This window comes from Lathamus discolor, chromosome W (assembly GCF_037157495.1).
Source record: "Lathamus discolor isolate bLatDis1 chromosome W, bLatDis1.hap1, whole genome shotgun sequence".
In the NCBI taxonomy this organism is placed as follows: Eukaryota; Metazoa; Chordata; class Aves; order Psittaciformes; family Psittacidae; genus Lathamus; species Lathamus discolor.
The window spans coordinates 2,358,911-2,382,173 of NC_088908.1; the positions used below are offsets into that span (position 1 = coordinate 2,358,911).

The 23,263-nt window shown below is 43.5% G+C and overlaps 1 protein-coding gene across 5 annotated transcripts in view; it reads right to left on the reverse strand.

The window, feature by feature from the left end:
* LOC136004468 (zinc finger SWIM domain-containing protein 6-like) overlaps positions 1-23,263 on the reverse strand; it is a 176,896-nt gene that overhangs the window by 86,910 nt on the left and 66,723 nt on the right. For 4 of the 5 annotated variants that reach the window (XM_065660961.1, XM_065660958.1, XM_065660960.1 and 1 more), the window contains one exon: positions 1,157-1,513. In XM_065660961.1, coding sequence (XP_065517033.1) covers positions 1,157-1,513 — 357 coding nt within the window. Of the gene's footprint in view, positions 1-1,156; positions 1,514-15,521; positions 16,332-23,263 lie in introns of those variants that run through there. The other variant, XM_065660962.1, reaches the window with a different exon arrangement.

A 23,263-nucleotide genomic window follows, 5' to 3' on the forward strand; every position in this document is an offset into this window, starting at 1 on the left:
ACCAAGTGAAAATTAGCATGCCAAACAGAGAGAGGATTTCCAATAAATCACTGCTTTCCTGAAGAAGTTAGTAAATAGACAACACATTCCTACGCTTCTAACAGCATCTAATTATTTTTTTCCTGTAGTGAGGCTCAGTCATGAAGCAAGAAAGGATATTGCATCATTTGTATCCACTGATGGACTTAAAAGGCTTTGTTATTTCAAAACCCATGTCATAAGTGGTAAGTCATGTCACTAGTTCCCCCAGTAACCTCCTTCACAAGGAAGGCGGCTAAGGCCAGTCATCAAATGCTCAACTCCATCAATATTGATGGAGTTTAAGCACTCTGCAACAACCTTTCTGTCATTTCTCCTCTTACATTAACCATAGCATAGCCAATATAGCCATTATAGCCATCATATGTTCTTCCTTTCCCACCCTTGCCTTCTCCTTTTCTAATCACTCTTGACTGTTTCAGTCTTCTCTGCACCACTTGCATACTCATAGTAATTCTTCCTTCCCTTTAATTCTTTACGTTCAGGCTATTACCAACTGTCATGCAATACACACCTTCAGCTTACAACATCTGAGCATCTTCCTCTATTGCTTAATGTCCTGCATCTACTTTAGCTTCCCTTTTCACTGCCACCAGGCAGCCCTGCAAACCACCTTCTCATTATGTTCCACAACAACTAGAGCAATTGCTGTGCCTGTGGCCACATCCCCATAGACCTTAAAGGCAAAGAGCACTGCTCCTGATATTCACCTTCTTGCAGCACCACCTGCCTGGGCCTGCTAGTGTCACCAGATTCTAAGGAGAGTGGCTAAGCTGCAGATGAGGCTCATTATCAGAAATATTCCCTTCTTTTGTTCCACCTATGCTGTATCTAACAAACATGTCTTTTCTCTTTTCCAAAAAGTATTACTTCCTAAACATAGAATCACAGAATCAAGAATCATAGAATCAACTAGGTTGGAAAAGACCTTTAAGACCTCTTAAAGCAAAGATTCAATAACAGAATCCTCTTTAGTAAACACCATAAAAATCACATAATAATTCAGATTGGAAGGGACCTAAGGAGGTCACACTCCTGAATGACACAAAAAAAAAAAAAAAGCTCTCAAAGCCAAAGAGGGAATGAAAAGAAAAGGAAGAACAAGTATCAAACTTACCATGGACTTGATTGATTTCTGAATTCTGAGAAAGAATTTCATCTGCTAATTTTTGAGCAGTTGGCAAAACTTCTGTGTGATGCGCTGTGATCAAATACTGAACAAACTTTTGCAGTTGGTCTCTGTTCATTTGGAAGAGGGTCTCTGAAATGGGAAGATGCAGTTTGACCTGATCTGGCTTGCGGATCCGATATAAAGAGAGTGCCACAACGTGGGCACAGTAAAATATGTCTTTGTTTCCACAGCTACAGGTCACTGAGGTAATCTTGCAACGATCAAAGCTGATGGCTACACTGCAAACAGTTTCTGGCTCCGACTGCACTGCAGGCTCCATCACTGTGCCACTCAAGTGGAAACCTGTGAAGGGAAAAAAAAGAGAGCTTGCATTATTAAGTAAATAACTCATTATCTATCAATAACCTTTCATTAATCAAGTAAAAATCATCATCTATTTCTGAGAAATAATACATCTTAAAGAAGTTGCTTTAATTACAAATATAATGAACCCTTTCTTTCCCTTTTCATCTCCAATAAAATGAAAAGCAGCTAGTTTACAAGCCCTCTGCCATTCCATCACAATATTCATAAAAAGTTTGATAGTAAGATGTCCTGGGTTCAGCTGTAACAGGTATTTTTCTCCTTCCTAGTAGCTGGTGCAGTGCTGTGTTTTGGCTTTAGTCTGAGAACAGTGCTGATAACACACCAATGTTTTAGTTGTTGCTAAGAAATACCTGAATCAAGGACATTTCAGTCTGTCATGCTCTGCCACTGAGGAGGGGCACAAGAAGCCAGGAGGAAGGTGAGACAGGACACCTGACCCAAACTATCCAAAGGGGTATTCCATACCACAGCACATCATGCCCAGTATAGAAATCGGGGAGTTACCAGGAAGGGCTGATTGCTGCTTGGGTCCGGCTGGGTATCAGCTGGTAGGTGGTGAGCAATTGCATTGTGCATCACTTGGGTTTATTGTTTCTTTTCCTTTCCCCTTTTAGTTTTATATTCTCTCCCCTTGTGATTTCCATTATTATTATTATTGGTAGTAGCAGTAGTAGTTTTGTATTATACTTTAGTTATTGGACTGTTCTTATCTCAGCCCGTAGGATTTACATTCTTTTCATTCTCCTCCCTATCCTGCCTGGAGTCGGGGGGGGGGGGGGGGGGGAGTGAGTTACTGGCTGGTAAAAACATTTATTTGGGAAATGACATCTGCAGAAGCAGCGTTGTATTTGATTAAGACTATTGTGAAACTCCCAGTAGCTCATCAAGTTGGCAGCAATTTTCCAAACTCCACACCCAGATTTGGCTCTCAATACTATATCACTGCAGAATTTGGGTGTTTGGTTTGGCTTTTATGTTAACATGACATTGATTTTTGGCTCAAGTCAGAGGTATAGATACAGAGCAATACAAACAAGTTTCATATACCGTATCAGTATTAAAATTGAACAGACTGTGCATATAAAATCTGGAACTGATACTACAAGTAAAGTGCTATTCATTAACTATTTATAATGAAAATAATATAAAACCATACTTCCTCAAAGTCCAAACCTGAACTGATTTAGATTTCTTGAAATATAAAAGTGTGTTGTGGGAAGCAGTATCACATGAAAATTAGGTGGAAAAAAAATGAAATATATACATAGCTCTAGACCAAAATGTTGCATCTCTGATTGTTTTTAAAAAGCTCTGCAAGCTACAGGAAAATATCTCATTTTTTCTGTTTATGCTGTAAATTGCACTCAGCATCACTATTTGGATTACATTCAACTGCAATATTCTGATACTCTACCGTGAAAAATCATGGCAGTCAGGTGAAGTTCCCGATGACTGGAAAAAGGGAAATATAACCCCCATTTTCAAGAAGGGGGAAATGGAAGACCCGGGGAATTACAGACCAGTCAGTCTCACCTCTGTGCCTGGCAAAATCTTGGAGCACATTCTCCTGGACACATGCTAAGGCACATGAATAACAACAAGGTGCTTGGTGACAGCCAACATGGCCTCACTAAGGGGAAATCCTGCCTGACCAATCTGGTGGCCTTCTATGATGGGGCTACAGAACTGATGGACAAGGGTAAAGCAGTTGATGTCATCTACCTGGACTTGTGCAAAGTGTTTGACACTGTCCCACACCACATCCTTCTCTCTAAATTGGAGAGATATCAATTTGATGGATGGACCACTCGGTGGATAAAGAACTGGCTGGATGGCTGCACACAAAGAGTTGTGGTCAATGGCTCGATGTCCGGCTGGAGACTGGTAACGAGTGGTGTCCCTCAGGGATCAGTGTTGGGACCGGTCTTGTTTAGCATCTTCATCGCTGACATGGACAGTGGGACTGAGTGTGCCCTCAGCAAGTTTGCCGATGACACCAAGCTGTGTGGTCCGGTTGATACGCTGGAGGGAAGGGATGCCATCCAGAGGGACCTTGACACGCTTGTAAGGTGGGCTGATGCCAACCTTATGAAGTTCAACCATGACAAGTGCAAGGTCCTACACCTGGGTCGGAGCAATCCCAGGCACAGCTACAGGTTGGGCAGAGAAGAGATTCAGAGCAGCCCTGCAGAGAAGGACTTGGGTGTACTGGTTGATGAGAAAATGAACATGAGCCAGCAGTGTGCGCTCGCAGCCCAAAAAGCCAACTGTATCCTGGGCTGCATCAAAAGGAGCGTGACCAGCAGGTCGAAAGGGGTAATCCTGCCTCTCTACTCTGCTCTTGTGAGACCTCACCTGGAGTATTGTGTGCAGTTCTGGTGTCCTTAACATAAAAAGGACATGGAACTGCTGGAACAAGTCCAGAGGAGGGCCACGAGGATGATCAGGGGACTGGAGCACCTCTCGTATGAAGATAGGTTGAGGAAGTTGGGGCTGTTCAGCCTGGAGAAGAGAAGGCTGCGTGGAAACCTCATAGCAGCCTTCCAGTATCTGAAGGGGGCCTATAGGGATGCTGGGGAGGGACTCTTCGTCAGGGACTGTAGTGACAGGACAAGGGGTAATGGGTTAAAACTTAAACAGGGGAAGTTTAAATTGGATATAAGGAGGAAATTCTTTCCTGTTAGGGTGGTGAGGCACTGGAATCGGTTGCCCAGGGAGGTTGTGAGTGCTCCATCCCTGGCAGTGTTCAAGGCCAGGTTGGATGAAGCCTTGGGTGGGATGGTTTAGTGTGAGGTGTCCCTGCCTATGGCAGGGGGGTTGGAACTAGATGATCTTGAGGTCCTTTCCAACCCTAACTATTCTATGATTCTATGATTCTATGATTTATTCTTTTTTATATATATTATCACTTTCATATGAAGCATACATAATACTCTCATCTATGAGCTGAGGAATAGCCTAACAATTGGAGTGGGAACAGGTCCTTTCAGTGTTCTTCCTACTCTCAGTAAGTAGCTGAACTCCTATCAAGCATTCAAAAGGTCCTGGACAGATGAGTGCCTCCAGAAATATTTAGAGGTAACAGCAGACCTAACTTTAATTCCCTACTTACATTTAGACAGAAACACAGCTCCTGGCTCTCTCTCCCCTCCTGTCCACTGAGATTTTTTGAGAATTCACATTGCAAGCAACAACATTTATAAACACAGCTCCTGATCTCTAAACAATGATGGCACTAATACAGTCCAGTTACCTAAGCTGCTGTAGTGGGTTGACCCTGACTGGACAACAGGTGCCCACTAGAGCTGCTTTATCACTGCCCCTTCTCAGCTGGACAGGAAAGAGAAAATGTAACAAAAGGTTCTTTGGTTGAGATAAGGACAAGGAGATGACTCACCGCTTAGTGTCATGGGCAAAATAGTCTCAAATCAGGGAAATTATTTATTACCAATCAAATCAGTGTAGGGTAATGAGAAATGGAAACAAATCTTCAAAACCCCTTTCCCCCACCCCTCCATTTTTCCTGGGCTTAACTTCACTCCTAATTTTCTCTACCTCCTCCCCCTCAGGGGCCCAGGGAATGGGGTTGCAGCCACAGTTCTTCGCATGTCTCTGCCTCTCCTTACAGGCAGGATACCTCACACTCTTCCCCTGCTCCAGCGCAGCAGAGGAGTCACCTCCTTTGACATGCTGACCATGCTCCATTTGATGCAGCCCACTATACAGTTGGCTTTCTTGGCTGCGAGCACACACTGACAGCTCATATTCAATTTCTCAGCTAGAAACAAGAGGTTAAGACATATTACTAATCTACAGTTAAATTTTGATAAACAAACCTTCACTCTACTGGTGAACTTCATAGGCCCTGTTTTTTTGCAAAGGTAACAGACTGAGACAGTAGTACGTGCACACAGTCTGCAAGTATCTGCATCCCAGCAATATGCTGAGGGAGCCCAAGAACAAGGATCACTGTGAAGACATTTGTTGCTATCTTCTGAGGCATTTGCACTACTATAGTGAGCAGAAGCTGGCATCCCCCCTGCAGGAGGTAGGCAGCGGAGATTCATCCCATACCCCAAGGTATCTATCTCCCAAGGTGGTACCACTTCAGCTTTTACGGCTACTTAGTTTTCACATCACAATATTTGCAGAGTGTATTTACTTACACATAAACAGATGTGCACATGCTCTAAATCAGGGTAAGGATTCCAAACCTAGGTATGCTGTTTAACACCTTTGTCAGCAACGTGGATTGAGTGCACCCTCAGTAAGTTCGCTGATGACAACAAGCTGTGTGGTGCGGTTGATGCACTGGAGGGAAGGGATGCCATCCAAAGGGACTTTGACAGGCTCGAGAAGTGGGCCAGCACAAACTGCATGAAGTTCAACAAGGCCAAGTGCAAGATCCTGCACTTGGGTTGGAGCAATCCCAAGCACAACTACAGATTGGGTGAAGACTGGATTGAGAGCAGCGCTGAGGAGGACTTGGGGGTGTTGGTTGATGAAAAGCTCATCGTGAGCCGTCAGCATGTGCTTGCAGCCCAGAAAGTCAACCCTATGCTGAGCTGCATCAAAAAGAGCATGGCCAGCAGGTCGAAGGAGGTGACTCTCCAATCTGCTCCACTCTTGTGAGACCTCAGCTGGAGTAGTGCATTCAGCTTTGGGGCCCCCAACACATGATGGATGTGGACCTGCTCCTGTCCAGAGGAGGGCCACAAAGATGATCAGAGGGCTGGAGCACCTCTTCTCTGAAGACAGGCTGAGAGAGTTAGGCTTGTTCAGCCTGGAGAAGAGAAGGCTGTGTGGAGACCTTATAGCAGCCTTTCAATACCTAAAGGGGGTCTATAGGAAATCTGGAGAGGGACTTTTACACAGACATATAGGTATAGGTCCCCTTCCAACCCTAAGCATTCTATGAAATGCAGACTGGAATCTGTTGGAGCTACTGTAATAAAAAAAAAGGCACATACAAAGGTCAGAAAGTTCAGAAATCTGAACATTCTTTTTAACAGTGGCATAGTGCCTAAACCCACGTAAGTGGACATGAAACAGTTACTTGTGGTTCACAGTTTTTCCCATACCATTGCTAAGTTAGATCCTAATTTGCTTCTTGCTGTTCCAAGTATTAGTTGATTAAATTAAATCAATATGCACAAGTCCTAGCTAGTGGAACCCATCATCAAAACTGGTTGAGAAGACATGCCATATTCCTCCATATTAGGCATGCACCGCCTCTTTCCAGACATAGGTTGAAGTATGAATAGGCTTTGTGCACAAAAAACAGATTTTCAAAGGCACAGAAAACTGAGTGCAAGTCACTTGCATATCTTTTTATCTGAACTATCAGATATTTGTATTTTATAAGTACAAAAAACAACATGTTTTCAGGTCCTAATTTCTGGGAGCTACATGCAGAGCAAGCACTTCGAGTAGGTAAAGGCTAGGTTTGTGCAGGTGGGGGAGCCAGATGTATGTTCTTCTACTGACTATGCCAATGCTAGCACATTCAAAGCACACAGCTACTCCTCAAACAATGCAGGTAAGATTAACATTTCTTAAAGAGTTAATTTAGGAGCCCACCTCTTCCTCTAAAGAGGAATGAGCAAGGCATAAAATCATAGAATATTTAGGGTTGGAAAAAAACTTAGGATAATCTAGTTCCAAGCCCCCTGCCATGGGGCAGGGATGCCTCACCCTAGAACATGTTGCCCAAGGCTCTGGCTTTGAACACTGCCAGGAATGGAGCATTTACCATTTCTCTGGTGTTGTGGTTTAAGCCCAGTCGGGAACCCAGAAAAAACACATAGCCATTCACTCACTCCCCCCCCCCCTTCCTCCCCCCACTCCCAGAGGGATGGGGAGAAGAATTGAAAGAATGTAACTCCCATGGGTTGAGATAAGAACAGTCCAGTAACTAAGGTATAACACAAATCACTACCGCTACCACCGATAATAATAATGATAAGAGAAATAACAAGGGAAGAGAACACAATACCACCTGCCGACCGATACCCAGCCCGACCGAGCAATGAACTAGCCCTTCCGGGTAACACTCAGTTTACATCCTGGGCATGATGTGCTGTGGTATGGAATACCTCTTCAGCTAGTATGGGTCAGGTGTCCTGTCTCTGCTTCCTCCCAGCTTCCCCTCCTCCCTGGCAGAGCATGAGGCTCAGAAAGTCCTTGGTCAGACTAAACATTTGAGCAGTAACCAAAAACATTGGTGTTATCAGCGCTGTTCCCAGGCTGAAAGTCAAAAAACAGTGCTACACCAGCTACTAAGAAGGAGAAAAAAAGGCTGCTACTGCTGAACCCAGGAGAGTATCCACCCCTTATTCCATACCATTCACGTCATGCTCAGATCCCACGTTTTCAATATACCATCACTCTTATCTCATATATATACATATATATACATCCACAGAGAGAGAGATAGAGATCATTCCTTAGTGCATGGACCAATCCCTATAAAGCTGCTGAGTCCATCCGGTTAATGATGTTGGGCTCCATCTCTTGTAACAGTCTCTCAGAGCAGGAGAGGCTGTGTGCAGCGTTCACACTCATGAATAACTTGGGCAATAGTGTCCATTGCTAAGTCCACCCCTCGATCATGAGTCCATCTCTATGTTGCATCTCTGCCCTGATGGTCTGAAGTGTCATGGGCCCACCAGGCTCAAAATAATTCACTGTCCCCTTCAGCAGTTTCTGCAACTTGTTGCTGGGGACTCCATACAGCTGCCTTCTATCTCCGATGCTTCCAAAGCACTGGAGGGGCCCAGTGGACCAGATACTCACCCATACTGTCCCACGCACCCTGCCACTCATGACTGTCTATCCTTGTGGAAAACCTCTTGGTCCTCCTATATCGTCGTCTAACCCTAGACAAGACCCAAACATGACTCTGCTTAACTTTCGAGATCAGACAAAATGGTCATGGGTAAAACACACTCTGTATGTGTGCCAACATGCTGATCCCCATCACAATCAGCAGGCAGGTCCCAAGGGTACCCAAAGGCCATTCAAACCCTTCAGAACTCTCGAATGATGCTGTACTTGTCACTGGGGCTGGTGTAGCTACTGTCCTTGCCGACTCTCTCACCACCAGCTTCTCTTTTTCTGAGTCCAGATCTTCCTCCTCTGCCGTGCTGGGAAATGCTGTGTGGTCTCCTGCATCCTCCACTGATGGCTCATGTTGAGCTTTTCATCAACCAACACCCCCAAGTCCTTCTCCTCAGCGCTGCTCTCAATCCAGTCTTCACCCAACCTGTAGTTGTGCTTGGGATTGCTCCGACCCAAGTGCAGGATCTTGCACTTGGCCTTGTTGAACTTCATGCAGTTTGTGCTGGCCCACCTCTCGAACCTGTCAAAGTCCCTTTGGATGGCATCCCTTCCCTCCAGTGCATCAACCACACCATACAGCTTGGTGTCATCAGTGAACTTACTGAGGGTGCACTCAATCCACGTTGCTGACAAAGGTGTTAAACAGCATACCTAGGTTTGGAATCCTTACCCTGATTTAGAGCAGGTGCACATCTATTTATGTGTAAGTAAATACAGTCTGAGAGCAATTTGAATATCTATCAGAAAGAATGAACCGCAATTTTAATAAGCATTATTTGTATTCTACATAATGGTCTATTTGTTTTTTCAAGCCACTGCAGTGTTAACACATTTAAAGTCTTCTACTGTTTACTAAATCTAAGGTATCTAGGCAAAGCACAGAATATTTCAGTAGGCTAGTTCCCAAATCATATCGCTCAACTTTTTTAATATTACCACCATCTGGCTACTAGGCTTTGTTTACCAAAACAGTAGCTGTGTATACATTTCTACAGCAGCTGTTGTAAAAAAAAAAGTAAGTAATACCTTTCGGTTTAGTTCCAATTCACTTTAAACAAACAAAACCCAACAAAACATAACAGAAAATTAGAACTATTTTTATCAAATCAGTTACCACTGCATGTAGAAAAATTAAATATATGTAGCTGTGGAGAAGTGGCTAACAGAGAAAGGTCACGTTCCCATCAATGAGCTGAAACAAGACATCTGTGTAGAACATGGTGCAGACTTCTCACGCCAGATAATGAGGAACTGAAGGACACCGGCAAACAGCAACATACTATGACCAATCACAGCCAAGGACACTAAGCGATAAGTGCATGAGAAAGAGGATGGTGGGGGGGTGCACGGTGTAGCTGCAAAAGTGTAGAGCTTACGCAATGCCTTATTTGTGACAGAACTAATCAAGTGCCTAGTATTTGCATATTCACTGTTATATTAACCGAAGGTAGAAGCCCAATAAACGAATCGTGCTTATTGATCACAATGGTCGTGTTGATTCCTCCCTGCTGCAACATGTAGTTTTGTGTTTTGTTGTTTTTCCTATTTCAGTGCTTTAATGTTGTTCAACTAATTTTCCGTCTACACTGGCACAGAAAAGAAATAACAGTAATGGAAGAATTTGTCAAGAGCTAAATAAGCAGTCTTGTATTATCTGCAATGCCTTTCTGGATGAGCACTGGCACTATAAAAATAGGATACTGAAATACCGTTATGCTAGTGTCTCAGTTCTTAGGGTATATAGCAGGTAAAGCACCCCTCTCAAAAAGACCTCCAAACCAAGCTGAAAGCTCAGATAAATTCCAGGGACTCTTCCCAGTGTCTAGGCTACAGTAAACAAAGTAAGTATTTCTATTACAACTAATCTGAAACAATGTATAATGAAAGCTGGGGAAGTCTTGGGAGCAATGGGAATATTTAAATTAGAAAAGAGCCAGTGGGCATTTTTCTTATTCCTAATTACAGTACATTGTATTAATCAGGCCTGGAAACCACAAACCCAGGCCTCTTTGCAAATGAGTTGTCATGGCAGCACAAAACACACTCAAGGCCAAACAGGTAAAGAAGCATTCTCAGCATCTTACTGCAATTATATCTTATAGGTGCACAGCAAAGAGGAATTCTGATCTTAAAAAAAAAAGGTTGTGGCCTCAGAGAGCAGATATCCTTTGCTGGATAAAAGCCACTGATATTATAATTACAGATTTTTTTTTCCAAGTTCTGCTGTCCTTAAAACCTTACCTAAAGCTCTATCCAAATACTTATTCATTTCAATACTCAAAAAAAAAAAAAAAATAAAAGAATCTACCAGTTGCTTAAAATATGCCCAAATAGATTTGAAATATTTGTACAAATTTAAAGCAAAAGCACATGTGTTTGTGTTCAAGAAAATACGATCTGACAGCAATTTGTATCAACTACCAGAGTCAACTGCAAACAATAAGCTATGGAATAACTAACAAGCATCATTCATGCTTATGTGAATATGTTGAGCTATATGCTGTTCACCCAATTTTTCCACCAGCAGCTCTGTAAAAGTTTGGTACATGCACATGCACTCTTTGTGGCAGTCACAGCTTGTTCCTAGATCTGAAGACATGCAGACTGGTAAAGCACTTTACAGTCCAGAACAGCTTTGCAGGCTGATTTTACAGACTATAGTAGTAAAGGGTCTCTGTTCTCATCCAAGGAGCATATTTTTACGTCCTACAGTTTATTCACATACTGATGTTATAGAAAGAACTCAGTATTTTTGGAAGCGATAATTAGGCTTTTACTTTTGTTTCTCCTCTCTGAGGACAGATAACCCCAGTTCCTCTGAGAGGTGATATTTTCTAGCCCACCATGACTGACACAGGTACAGCATCTGGCCAAGTTTCAGCCTGAGCTGACTTTAGTGGTTTAGTATATGATTTCAGGCCATCAGAACAGTTTCCTCTTACTAGTGATCAAAACAAGAAGGTTTTTAAAAACAAAACATATATACTTTTCATTCAAGCAAGCAAAAAAAAAAAAAAAAGCCCACCACAACACAGTTATGTGAGAAAATCACCCAATACATATGGAAATCAGTGACTCTATTAAAGTAAAATACCTTCATGAATGGATCCTGAAGTGCCAGAAAAATTACTATCAGAAGTTCTATATGAACCATCTACTAGGCCAAAAAGATAATAATGGCAAATATTTTCTCTTCTTCCTGTTTTATACAGCTTTGAGAAGGTTATCTAAAAAGAAAAGCTAAGGAGCCACATTAACTTTCCTCAAATATTTTCATAACATACTGTGTATTTCATCCCTAAGGTAAATAATTCCCAATATAAAAGATTCAAGTAACCAAATATTAATGAACGGTGATAACATGATCTTAATATTTTATGATACTGTCTCCTCCCATCTAGCTGGGAAACTTATGGAAGGATTATGCTTTAGATAAAGAAAACCAATACAGATTATATAGCAGAACATGCTAGGTAAATTTCTAAACAGATAAGTAGTGGAAGAAATAGTGAACTATTAAAGGACTTTCAAATTTCTCAGGTCTGAATTCAGGAAGTGGATATTCCTTTTTTGGATGTGGACCAATGAGTAAGCAAGACAAAAAATATAGATAGGAAAAGAAAAGACAAGATACAAGAACTACAACACCAGATTATTACACCTTAACTCTAGTTATCTCCTACAGAAGTTTACTGCCGTGGTGCTTGCTTCAGAAACATGTCCCTCCAAAAGATTAATCTGAGATCCTTCAAGCACAGCTGTCAGGGAAGAATGGTATTCAAGTACCAAATTTAGTTTAACTTCTTTTTGGAAAGAGGTAGAAAAAAAAATGGAAAAAAAAAATTAATGCATTGTATAGAGACATATTAATTTTTTATATTGCCTTTAAGACCTTTAAGATCATCAAGTCCAACCATTAGTCCAGGACTGCCAAGACCACCACTAAACCATGTCACTAAGGGCCTCATCTACAAGGTTTTTGAACACTTCCAGGGACGATGGATGACCTGGGTTGCCTGTTCCAATGCCTGATCACCCTCTCGGTGAAGAAATTTTTCCTAATATCCAGTCTAAACCTCCCTGGCACAGCTTGAGGCTGTTACCTCATGTCCTATTGCTTGTTTCTTGGGAGAAGAGGACACCCGCCTCACTACAACCTCCTTTCCAGGTAGTTGTAGAGAGCAATATGGTCCCCCCTGAGCCTTCTCTTCTCCAGACTAAAAAACCCCAGTTCCCTCATCCATTCCTCACAAGACTTGTGCTCTAGACCCTTCATCAGCTTTGTTGCCCTTTTCTGGACCCAGTACAGCACCTCAATGTCTCTCTTGTAGTGAGGGGCTCAGAACTGAACACAGGATTCAAGGTATGGCCTCACCAGTGCCAAAGTACAGGGGGATGATTACTTGCTGGCTACACTGTTTCTGATACAAGCCAGTATGCCATTAGCTTTCTTGTCTGCCTGGGAACACTGCTGACTCATGTTCAGCTGGCCATTAATCAGCATCCCCAGGTCCTTTTCCCCTAAACAGCTTTTCAGCCACTCTTTCCCAAGCCTGTAGCGTTGCATAGGATTGATGTGACCCAAGTGCAAAATGTGGCACTTTGCCTTGTTGAACCTCATGGAAACATAGAAGTTAGGGTTGGAAAGGACCTCAAGATCATGTAGTTCCAACCCCACTGCCATGGGCAGGGACACCTCACACTAAACCATCTCACCCAAGGCTTCGTCCAACCTGGCCTTGAACACTGCCAGGGATGGAGCATGCACAACTTCCCTGGGCAATCAATTCCAGTGCCTCACCACCCTAACAATAAAGAATTTCCTCCTTATATCCAATCTAAACTTCCCCTGTTTAAGTTTTAACCCGTTACCCCTTGTCCTGTCACTACAGTCCCTGATGAAGAGTCCCTTCCCAGCATCCCTGTAGACCCCCTTCAGATACTGGAAGGCTGCTATGAGGTCTCCAAGAAGCCTTCTCTTCTCCAGGCTGAACAGCCCCAACTTTCTCAGCCCGTCTTCATACGGGAGGTGCTTCAGTCCACTGATCATCCTCGTGGCCCTCCTCTGGGCTTGTTCCAATAGTTCCATGTCCTTTTTATGTTGAGGACACCAGAACTGCACACAATACTCCAGGTGAGGTCTCACAAGAGCAGTGTAGAGGGGCAGGATCACCTCTTTCGACCTGCTGGTCACGCTCCTTTTGATGCAGCCCAGGGTACGGTTGGCTTTCTGGGCTGCGAGCGCACACTGCTGGCTCATGTTCATTTTCTCATCGACCAACACACCCAAGTCCTTCTCTGCAGGGCTGCTCTGAATCTCTTCTCTGCCCAACCTGTAGCTGTGCCTGGGATTGCTCCGACCCAGGTGTAGGACCTTGCACTTGTCATGGTTAAACTTCTTAAGGTTGGAATCAGCCCACCTTACAAGCCTGTCCAGGTCCCTCTGGATGGCATCCCTTCCCTCCAGCGTACCAACCGAATCACACAGCTTGGTGTCATCGACAAACCTGCTGAGGGCGCACTCAATGCCACTGTCCATGTCAGCGACGAAGATGTTAAACAAGACCGGTCCCAACACCAATCCCTGAGGGACACCACCTGTTACAGGTCTCCAGCCAGACATTGAGCCATTGACCACAACTCTTTACATACGGCCATCCAGCCAGTTCTTTATCCACCGAGTGGTCCACCTATCAAATTGATGTCTCTCCAATTTAGAGACAAGGATATCGTGTGGGACAGTGTCGAATGCTTTGCACAAGTCCGGGTAGATGACATCAACTGCTCTACCCCTGTCCATCAGTTACCGTACCATTGGCCACAGCCCATCAATCCAGTCTGTCTGCAGAGCCTTCCTATCCTCCAGTAGATCAACACTACCAAACAACTTGGTGTTGTCTGCAAATTTAATGAGGGTGCACTCAATCCCCTCATCCAGATCATCAATAAAGATATCCTACAACACTGGCCCTAATACCAAACCCTGGGAGACACCACTACTGACTAGTCGCCAGCTAGATGTGACAACATTTACCACCACTATTTGAACTCGGTCATCCAGCCAGTTTCCAACCCAGCAAAGAATACACGTATCCAGGCCATGAGCGGGCAGTTTCTCCAGGAGAATGCTGTGAGAGACAGTGTCAAATGCTTTACTTAAGTCCAAATACACAATGTCTACAGCCTTTCCCTCATCAACCTGGCGGGTCACCTAGTCATAGGAGGAGATCAGGTTGGTCAATCAGGACCAGATCCCCTGGTTTTCCCACACCTGCTCTATGATCTCACTTAGGATCATCTGTTCCATAACCTTCACCGGCACTGAGGTCAGGTTGACAGGCCTTTAGTTTTTGGGGTCCTCGTTCCTGCACTTTTTATAGAGAGGTGTCATATTGGCCAACCTCCTCTGGGACATGCCCACTAGACCAGGTATTGTGGTTTAAACCCAGTCAGCCATAAATCAGCCACGCAGTCTCGCTCTCACTCCCCCCCTTCTTTCCCTACCCCCGCTCCAAGAGAGATGGGGAGGAGAATCGAAAAGAATGTAAATACCACGGGTTGAGACAAGTACAGTTTACTAACTAAGGTATAACACACAACCACTACTGATACCACCAATAATAATTATGAAAAAGGAAACAACAAGGGAAGAGAATACAACACCTCACCACCCACTGACCGATACCTCCCGCCACCCTACCCGACCAAGCAGTGAAGTAGGCCTTCTGGGGAACTCTCAGTTTACATCCTGGGCATGAGGTGCTGTGGTATGGAATACCTCTTCGGCTAGTTTGGGTCAGGTGTCCTTTCTCTGCGTCCACCCAGCTTCCCCTCCTCCCTGGCAGAGCATGAGACTCAGAAAGTCCTTGGTCAGAGTAAACATTACTTAGCAACAATTAAAACCACAAGAGTTATCAGCACTGTTTCCAGGCTGAAAGTCAAAAACACACCACTGCACCAGCTACTATGAAGGAGAAAAATGACTGCTACTGATGAACCCAAGACAGTATCCACCCCTTATTCCATACCATTCACGTCATGCTCAGATCCCAAAATTTTCAATATGCCATCATTCTTGTCTTATATATATACATATACATACATACACACACACACACACAAAGAGAGAGATATCATTCCGTACTGCATGGACCAATCCCTATAAAACTGATGAGTTCATCCAGTCCATGATGTTGGGTTCCACCTCTTGTAATAGTCTTTCAGAGCAGGAGAGACGGTGTGCAGTGTTGGACTGTTGCCTGCTGATGACACCACAGAACTTGTCTGTCTGGTCACTGCTGAAATCGTCTGGTTTCGTCAAAGTTCATTTGTTGTTCAGATGATGGTCAGAGGGAAGTCAGGGCCAGTCGCTGGTGACCTGAAGACATCTAGTTGGTGGGCTATAAAAGTATTAAATAGCAGGCAACAGCATACAATTGAGTTCATTGTCTGTTTCCCCTAAAACATATCAGATATCGCCATCTTCATGCATTACGCACCAAGTATATGCAGGTCCATGAGCAAAAGAAAACCCACGAGTAGGTTTACCTTTACCTGAAGGAGGAGTAACCCAGACTGTCTTCCCCAGCAAATTCTTTATGTGCACCACAGGAACTTTATCCCATTCAAAAGCAGGTAAAAGCTCTGATTGGGGTGGGCCAGCACTGCTGGCAGATCCCCTAGTGTGGACCAACCAGGTGGATTTTGGTGAAAGTGCATACCAATGTTTGGAAGTCCCATCACCCATTACGCTCAGTGTAGTTTTTAACAGCCCACTGTACCGTTCGATTTTCCCAGAGGCTTGTAAATCATAGAATAGTTAGGGCTGAAAAGGACCTCAAGATCATCTAGTTCCAACCCCACTGCCATAGGCAGGGGCACCTAACACTAAATCATCTCACCCAAGGCTCTGTCCAACCTGGCCTTGAACACCGCCAGGGACGGAGCACTCACAACCTCCCTGGGCAACTGATTCCAGTGCCTCACCACCCTAACAGGAAAGAATTTCCTCCTTATATCCAAACTAAACTTCCCCTGTTTAATTTTTAACCCGTTACCCCTTGTCCTGTCACTACAGTCCCTGATGAAGAGTCCTGCCCCAGTATCCCTATAGGCCCCCTTCAGGTACTGGAAGGCTGCTATGAGATCTCCAAGAAGCCTTCTCTTCTCCAGGCTAAACAGCCCCAACTTTCTCAGCCTATCTTCATACGGGAGGTGCTTCAGTCCCCTGATCATCCACATGGCCCTCCTCTGGACTTGTTCCAACAGTTCCATGTCCTTTTTATGTTGAGGACACCAGAACTGCACACAATACTCCAGGTGAGGTCTCACAAGAGCAGTGTAGAGGGGCAGGATCACCTCTTTCGACCTGCTGGTCACGCTCCTTTTGATGCAGCCCAGGATACGGTTGGCTTTCTGGGCTGCGAGCGCACACTGCTGGCTCATGTTCATTTTCTCATCAACCAGTACACCCAAGTCCTTCTCTGCAGGGCTGCTCTGAATCTCTTCTCTGCCCAACCTGTAGCTGTGCCTGGGATTGCTCCGACCCAGGTGTAGGACCTTGCACTTGTCATGGTTAAACTTCTTAAGGTTGGCATCAGCCCACCTTACAAGCCTGTCCAGGTCCCTCTGGATGGCATCCCTTCCCTCCAGCGTATCAACCGGACCACACAGCTTGGTGTCATTGGCAAACCTGCTGAGGGCGCACTCAATGCCACTGTCCATGTCAGCGACGAAGATGCTAAACAAGACCGGTCCCAACACTGATCCCTGAGGGACACCACTCGTTACCGGTCTCCAGCCGGACATCAAGCCATTGACCACAACTCTTTGTGTGCAGCCATCCAGCCAGTTCTTTATCCACCGAGTGGTCCATCCATCAAATTGATATCTCTCCAATTTAGAGACAAGAATGTCGTGTGGGACCATGTCAAATGCTTTGCACAAGACCAGGTAGATGACATCAGCGGCTCTACCCTTGTCCATGAGTTCCGTAGCGCCATCATAGAAGGCCACCAAATTGGTCAGGCAGGATTTCCCCTTAGTGAGGCCATGTTGGCTGTCACCAAGCACCTTGTTGTTTTTCATGTGCCTTAGCATGCCGTCCAGGAGAATGTGCTCCAAGATTTTGCCAGGCACAGAGGTGAGACTGACTGGTCTGTAATTCCCCGGGTCTTCCATTTTCCCCTTCTTGAAAATGGGGGTTATATTTCCCTTTTTCCAGTCGTCAGGAACATCACCTGACTGCCATGATTTTTCATATATGATGGCCAATGGCTTAGCAACTTCATTAGCAAGCTCCTTCAGGAGCCGCAGATGGATTTCATCAGGTCCCATGGACTTGTGCACATTCAGATTTTTAGAGATGGTAGGGGATGTTATATACCCACTCGATGCCATGCTATTTGGCCCAAGTGTCTATAAGGTTGCTCCGGAAATGAGTCCCGGTGTCTGAGTCAATTCTTCCCGTGGTGCCGTGTCACCACAAAACCTGTTTCTCAAGGCCCAGGACAGTGTTCAGGGCAGTGGTGAGGGGCACAGTGTATGCTTCTAGCCATCCGATGGTTCCTTCCACCATGGTAAGCACATGGCACTTGCCTTGGCGGCTTGGTGGGAGTATGATATAAGCAATCTGCCAGGACTCCCCATATTTATACTTCAGCCATCGTCCTCCATACCAAAGAGGCTTTAACCGTTTAGCTTGTTTAATTGCAGCACATGTTTCACACTCATGAATAACCTGGGCAATAGCTTTTAAGCTACCTAAATATTGCTGTGGTCAACTTCGAGTCTCCTCTGGAGCTTTCTACCAGAGGCTCCAGGTAGGACCATTCTCCCCAGCTGCAGTGTAAAGCACATTTTTCACATCTTGCCAATCCAGACTGATCCGAGGGCTACTGCATGAACTAGCTCTCGTTTAATTTGTTCAAAGACTTCTTGTTGCTCAGGGCCCCATTTAAAATCATTCTTCCTCCAGGTCACATGATAGAGAGGGCTTGCAATCAGACTGTAATTTGGGATGTGCATTCTCCAGAACCCCTCAACACCTAAGAAAGCTTGTGGTTTTTTCCTATTAGTTGGTGGAGACATTGCTGTTATCTTGTTGATCACATCTGTGGGGATCTGGCAGCATCCATCTTGCCATTTTATTAACAAAATCTGGAAAAAAAAAACCCAGCCAAAACTAGGACAATTTTACTAAAATATCTGTGTAAGCATGCATTTCTTATTTCTTTGTCGATTAAATCTATGAATTAACATGGCAGAAGAAATCTTGTATACTTGATTTTCTCTTGTGTTACTGTAGATAGTGTTCCTCATATTCCGCTGTTTCACTTCTCTTTTTTGGAACCTGTTTTTTCAGAGTGCAATGCTCCTTGCTCTTTTATCTCAAGGTTCCTCTTTATGGTGAATCATAATGAAAGAAATCTATAAGCAGTTCAGAGAGTGAGAGGCCCTTCCCTTGAAGGTGAAACGCATCCAATAACATAGCCACTAAGATATCCTGTGAGGCATAGTGTTTATTGTAATTTGAAAAAGAAGTATGGGGCAGTGCTTCAGTGCCAGTACCTAAATGGCATGTTGCTTTCCCTTTGTACTCTACCAGCTGATGGTCCTGTCTTGTATATGTCTTGTCTATTTGTACTGATGCTGTATTAGCAATTCAGTGCAATGTCAGTGTAAGTATGCAGGAACAAAGCACTGGAATGCTGAAAATTTAATAGAGTATTAGGCACAGAGATCAATCTCCTAATGAATGCTATGTAGGTACTAGTGTTGTGTTTCAAATATCTTTAGTTATTAAAAAATCAAGAATTTTACACCAAATGCCCCTTTACCCAAATAGTCAGTGCAGAAGAAAACAACCCACCAACAACCAAACAACATGGCATGTGATACCCTTTCAAGGAAAGTAGGAACACCCAGGGAAAGTAGCTCTTCTCATTCTCTCCTTTGGATTGATGAATCAAGAGAATTAAAATATCTCTTGCTTGACTCTTGCCTTGATGGGATATGGACACAGTAGGGGTGAATAATAGCCTTTCTGTCCCATCCCATTTTCTGCATATCACTTTTCCATTTCTCCTTCCCCAGACACTTGGCAGCTTTTTGATGCAAGTCTGTCTGCCCAGCATCCCCTGTTGTCCCCACACCAGAATGTGAGCCATAGTGACAGTGTAATTGGTGCCTTTTGTCAGGAGATCTTATGGGACTGCAGGAGTCTCAGCTGAGCAGCAACAAGGAGGAACTGAATATTAATGTCTCTGGGAACCCCACACCAAATGACTCAGAACTCTTCTGCATGACATAGACTTGACTGCTTGACCATCGTAACAGCTATTTAAATTTTTCTTTTAATGATTCTAATAACAGTAAAAAACTAACTGTATTCGCAGGGGACTGTAGCTAAATGAACAAGTGGAGTCTTAAACTTTTGTTAAAACTGCTTTTCTGTCTCTATAGAAAGTTTAACTTTGAACTATTGTATCTTTTTTATTTGAAAGTTTCTGATGCTGAGTATATACTGCTCTTTTACCTTATTCTGCAGAATATAAACTGTATTTTAATAATTTTAGGATGCTGAGTGTATCTTTTGTCTGCATCCCAAAAGCAAGATACCACTTGGCATGGATTGGATGTGTCTGTCTGTGCTAGTAGGAGGCCTTCAAATGTGTTAAAGAGCTCTTTTGTACTAGCTGAATAATTCTATCACAGTTTTGTACTTAGGTTACAGAGATATTGTAATAGTACATTGAGATACATTGTTGTATTGGGTCTGGATGGGATGGAGTTAACTTTCCCTGTAGCAGCCCTCATTGTGCTGCACTTTGTAGTTGTAGCTAGAAAGGTGTTGGTAACATACCAGTGGTTTGTCTACTGCTGAGCAGTATTCCCACATCATCAAGGCTGTCTCTCCAACATTTACCCCCCCTCACCCCCTGTTGTGGGATGGGAAGGAGAATTGGGACAAAGGTAAAAACCCATGGGTTGAGATAAGAACAGTTTAATACTTGAAATAATCATAATTATTATTATAGAGAGGTATAACTCCCCCCAAAAAAGAAACCAAACCAACAAACAACACAACAAACCACAAAAAAAAACCAAAGCCCAATCAAACAAACAACCCCAAGTGATTCACAATACAATTGCTCACCACCCGCTGACTGATGCCCAGTCTGTCCCAGAGCAATGATTGGTCCCTTCTGGCCAGCTCCCCCCAGTTTCTGTACTGGGCATGATGTGCTGTGGTATGGAATACCCCTTTGGCTAGTTTGGGTCAGGTGTCCTGTCTCTGCTTCCTCCCAGCTTCTTGTGCCCCTCCTCCCTGGCAGAGCATGGGAAACTGAGATTAGGGTAAGTGCTACTTAGCAACAACTAAAATATGGGTGCATTATCAACATTATTCTCAGAGTAAAGCCTAAACACAGCATTGCACCAGCTACTGGGAAGAAAATTAACTCTATCCCAGCCGAAAAAACAGGGCATAACTAGACACAGTAAAAGAATAATTCCTCTGTGTTCAGAAGTAACAGTACTAATACTTTTTCTTTTCTACACATTGATGTTTAAAAAAATTAGACAGCAATTACAGAAAAGTGACAAAGCAGTATTTTTTTATATACAGATTTGTATAAGTTGGGTTTTTTTATTTGCTCACTGTTCTCTTTCTTGTTTTGGTATAAAGCAATGAGTTACTTTTCACATCAACAAGTGGAAACATGAAGAAAACTTTGACTTTGCTTGCCTGTGTAAGGATCTGTTATCTGGATTTTTTTGCTGCCTTCAAAATAACATCTGGTTTTGTACTAGCGAGTTACAATTGTATTTACTGTGAACTAGTGCATAGCAACATCTAGGCAGTGATTTTGGTGCTACAGATTACTCAGTATACACTCTGTGACAATCTAGTTGATTTTTAGGTGAGCAGTGTCTGGTTAAGATACCACAGAGAATGTGAGTTTTTCTGTCTTGCCCTGGCTGGAAGGAAATCATTACATTTGGTGCAATATTTGAGGTCTAGTAGATGCTGAGTCTGAAATAATTTTTGACTGTGAAAGAGTATAGAGGTGGTTCTTTTTGGCTGAAAGTTCTGGATAATTCTGAAGTTTTTACAATGAATGTGACTTGTTTGCCATAAATACAAATTTCCTATTAAAATGGAGCATTACAAAACAATCCCCAGTGAATTCTGAGTGACTGGGCAGTTGAAGATATTTCCCAAATGTACACTACACCTCCCACTTCCCCACCGCTTTGAAACAACCTAGTTGGTTCTGTCTTTACTAGCTGCTGTCGTGCAGGTTACTGGAGGTGAGCTGGTGGTGCTAATGTTTAAGCATTACTGCCTAAAATTAGAGTCCTTTTAACCAGTAAGACCTGCATGTGGCAGGGAACATTATCTGCAGTTTGTCCTGCTGCCTCCATTTACTGAATGGAGCAAATAAATGAATGCAACATAGCCAAACAGATTTCTGAGAGCTGGAGGAAGCAAATGACCAGGTATGAACTTTTGCTCAAACTGTACCTGTGTGGAATAATTTGACTTAAACTTGATTTGAAGAATATTTGTGTTTTTGAGAATGTTTTGTAAGCTTTTAAGTTTTTCTATGAAATTCAGATTTTAGTTCAGATGATGTTTGTTGTGAAGGGCTGATGAAAACCACAAGTGCTTTCAGAGGTACGGAATGGAAGGCTTAATGTTTAGAGAACTTGATCCCAAATAGTTACGGTTGTTTGGTTTAAAAGAACATAGCCTTTATTTCTTTTAAAACCCCAAACACATATAAATAATTGCATTTGGATTATTAATAGAGATGTAGTTTATCAAAAACAGGTGTACTGGGTTCAGCAGTAGCAGTCATTTTCTCCTTCTTAGCAGCTGGTGCAGTGCTGTGTTTTTGACTTTCAGCCTGGGAACAATGCTGATAACACCTATGTTTTTAGTCGTTGCTAAGTAATGTTTACTCTGACCAAGGAATTTTTGTGAGTCTCATGCTCTGCCAGGGAGGAGGGAAAGTCAGGAGGAAGCAGAGACAGGACACCTGACCCAAACTGGCCAAAGGGTATTCCATACCACAGCACATCATGCCCAGTATATAAACTGGGGACAGTAACCTAGAAGGGCTAGATTGCTGCTCAGGTCGATCTGGGTATCGGTTGGTGGGTGGTGAGCAGTTATATTCTCTTCCCTTGTTATTTCCCTTATCATTATTATTATTGGTGGTAGCAATAGTGATTTTGTGTTATACCTTAGTTACTGGACTGTTCTTATCTCAACCCGTGGGACTTACATTCTTTCAATTCTCCTCCCCATCCCTCCGGGAGTGGGGGGAGGAAGGGGGGGAGTAAGCGAGCGGCTACATGGTTCTGGGTTGCCAGCTGGGCTTAAACCACAAGTTCTTTGTGGCACCCAACATGGGACACGAAGGGTAGAGATAGCGACAGATCTGACCGGAGTGTGTCTAATCGTATTTGTGATAAGCATTAACTGTTTTGGATTAATAGTCACTCATCGCAATGCTGATTTATTGGCTCTCAAAGTTGTTGCTCTTGATCTCGGAGTTTCATCATGTTGTACCTTAGTTAGAGCTGGTATTTGCTGTTTTTGTGTTTATCAGCAGTGGGGCTTGGGCTAATGTTCTTGTTTTCCTGTACTTTTTGGTAATGACTTATAATACAATAGACTCATTGATCATGAAACTGGTCTGGCTTGTGTTCCCAATGTGGTCATTATCTTTATACTTTGGGAGGTATATAATGGAAGTGTTTAGCAGTTACACATCCTTTTTCTCCTCCTCTGGTGGTCAACCTATGAAGGAGGCATTCCCTTACGTTCTCAGCTCCTCCACCAGACTATTTACAGCATCATTTGAGAGTTCTGAA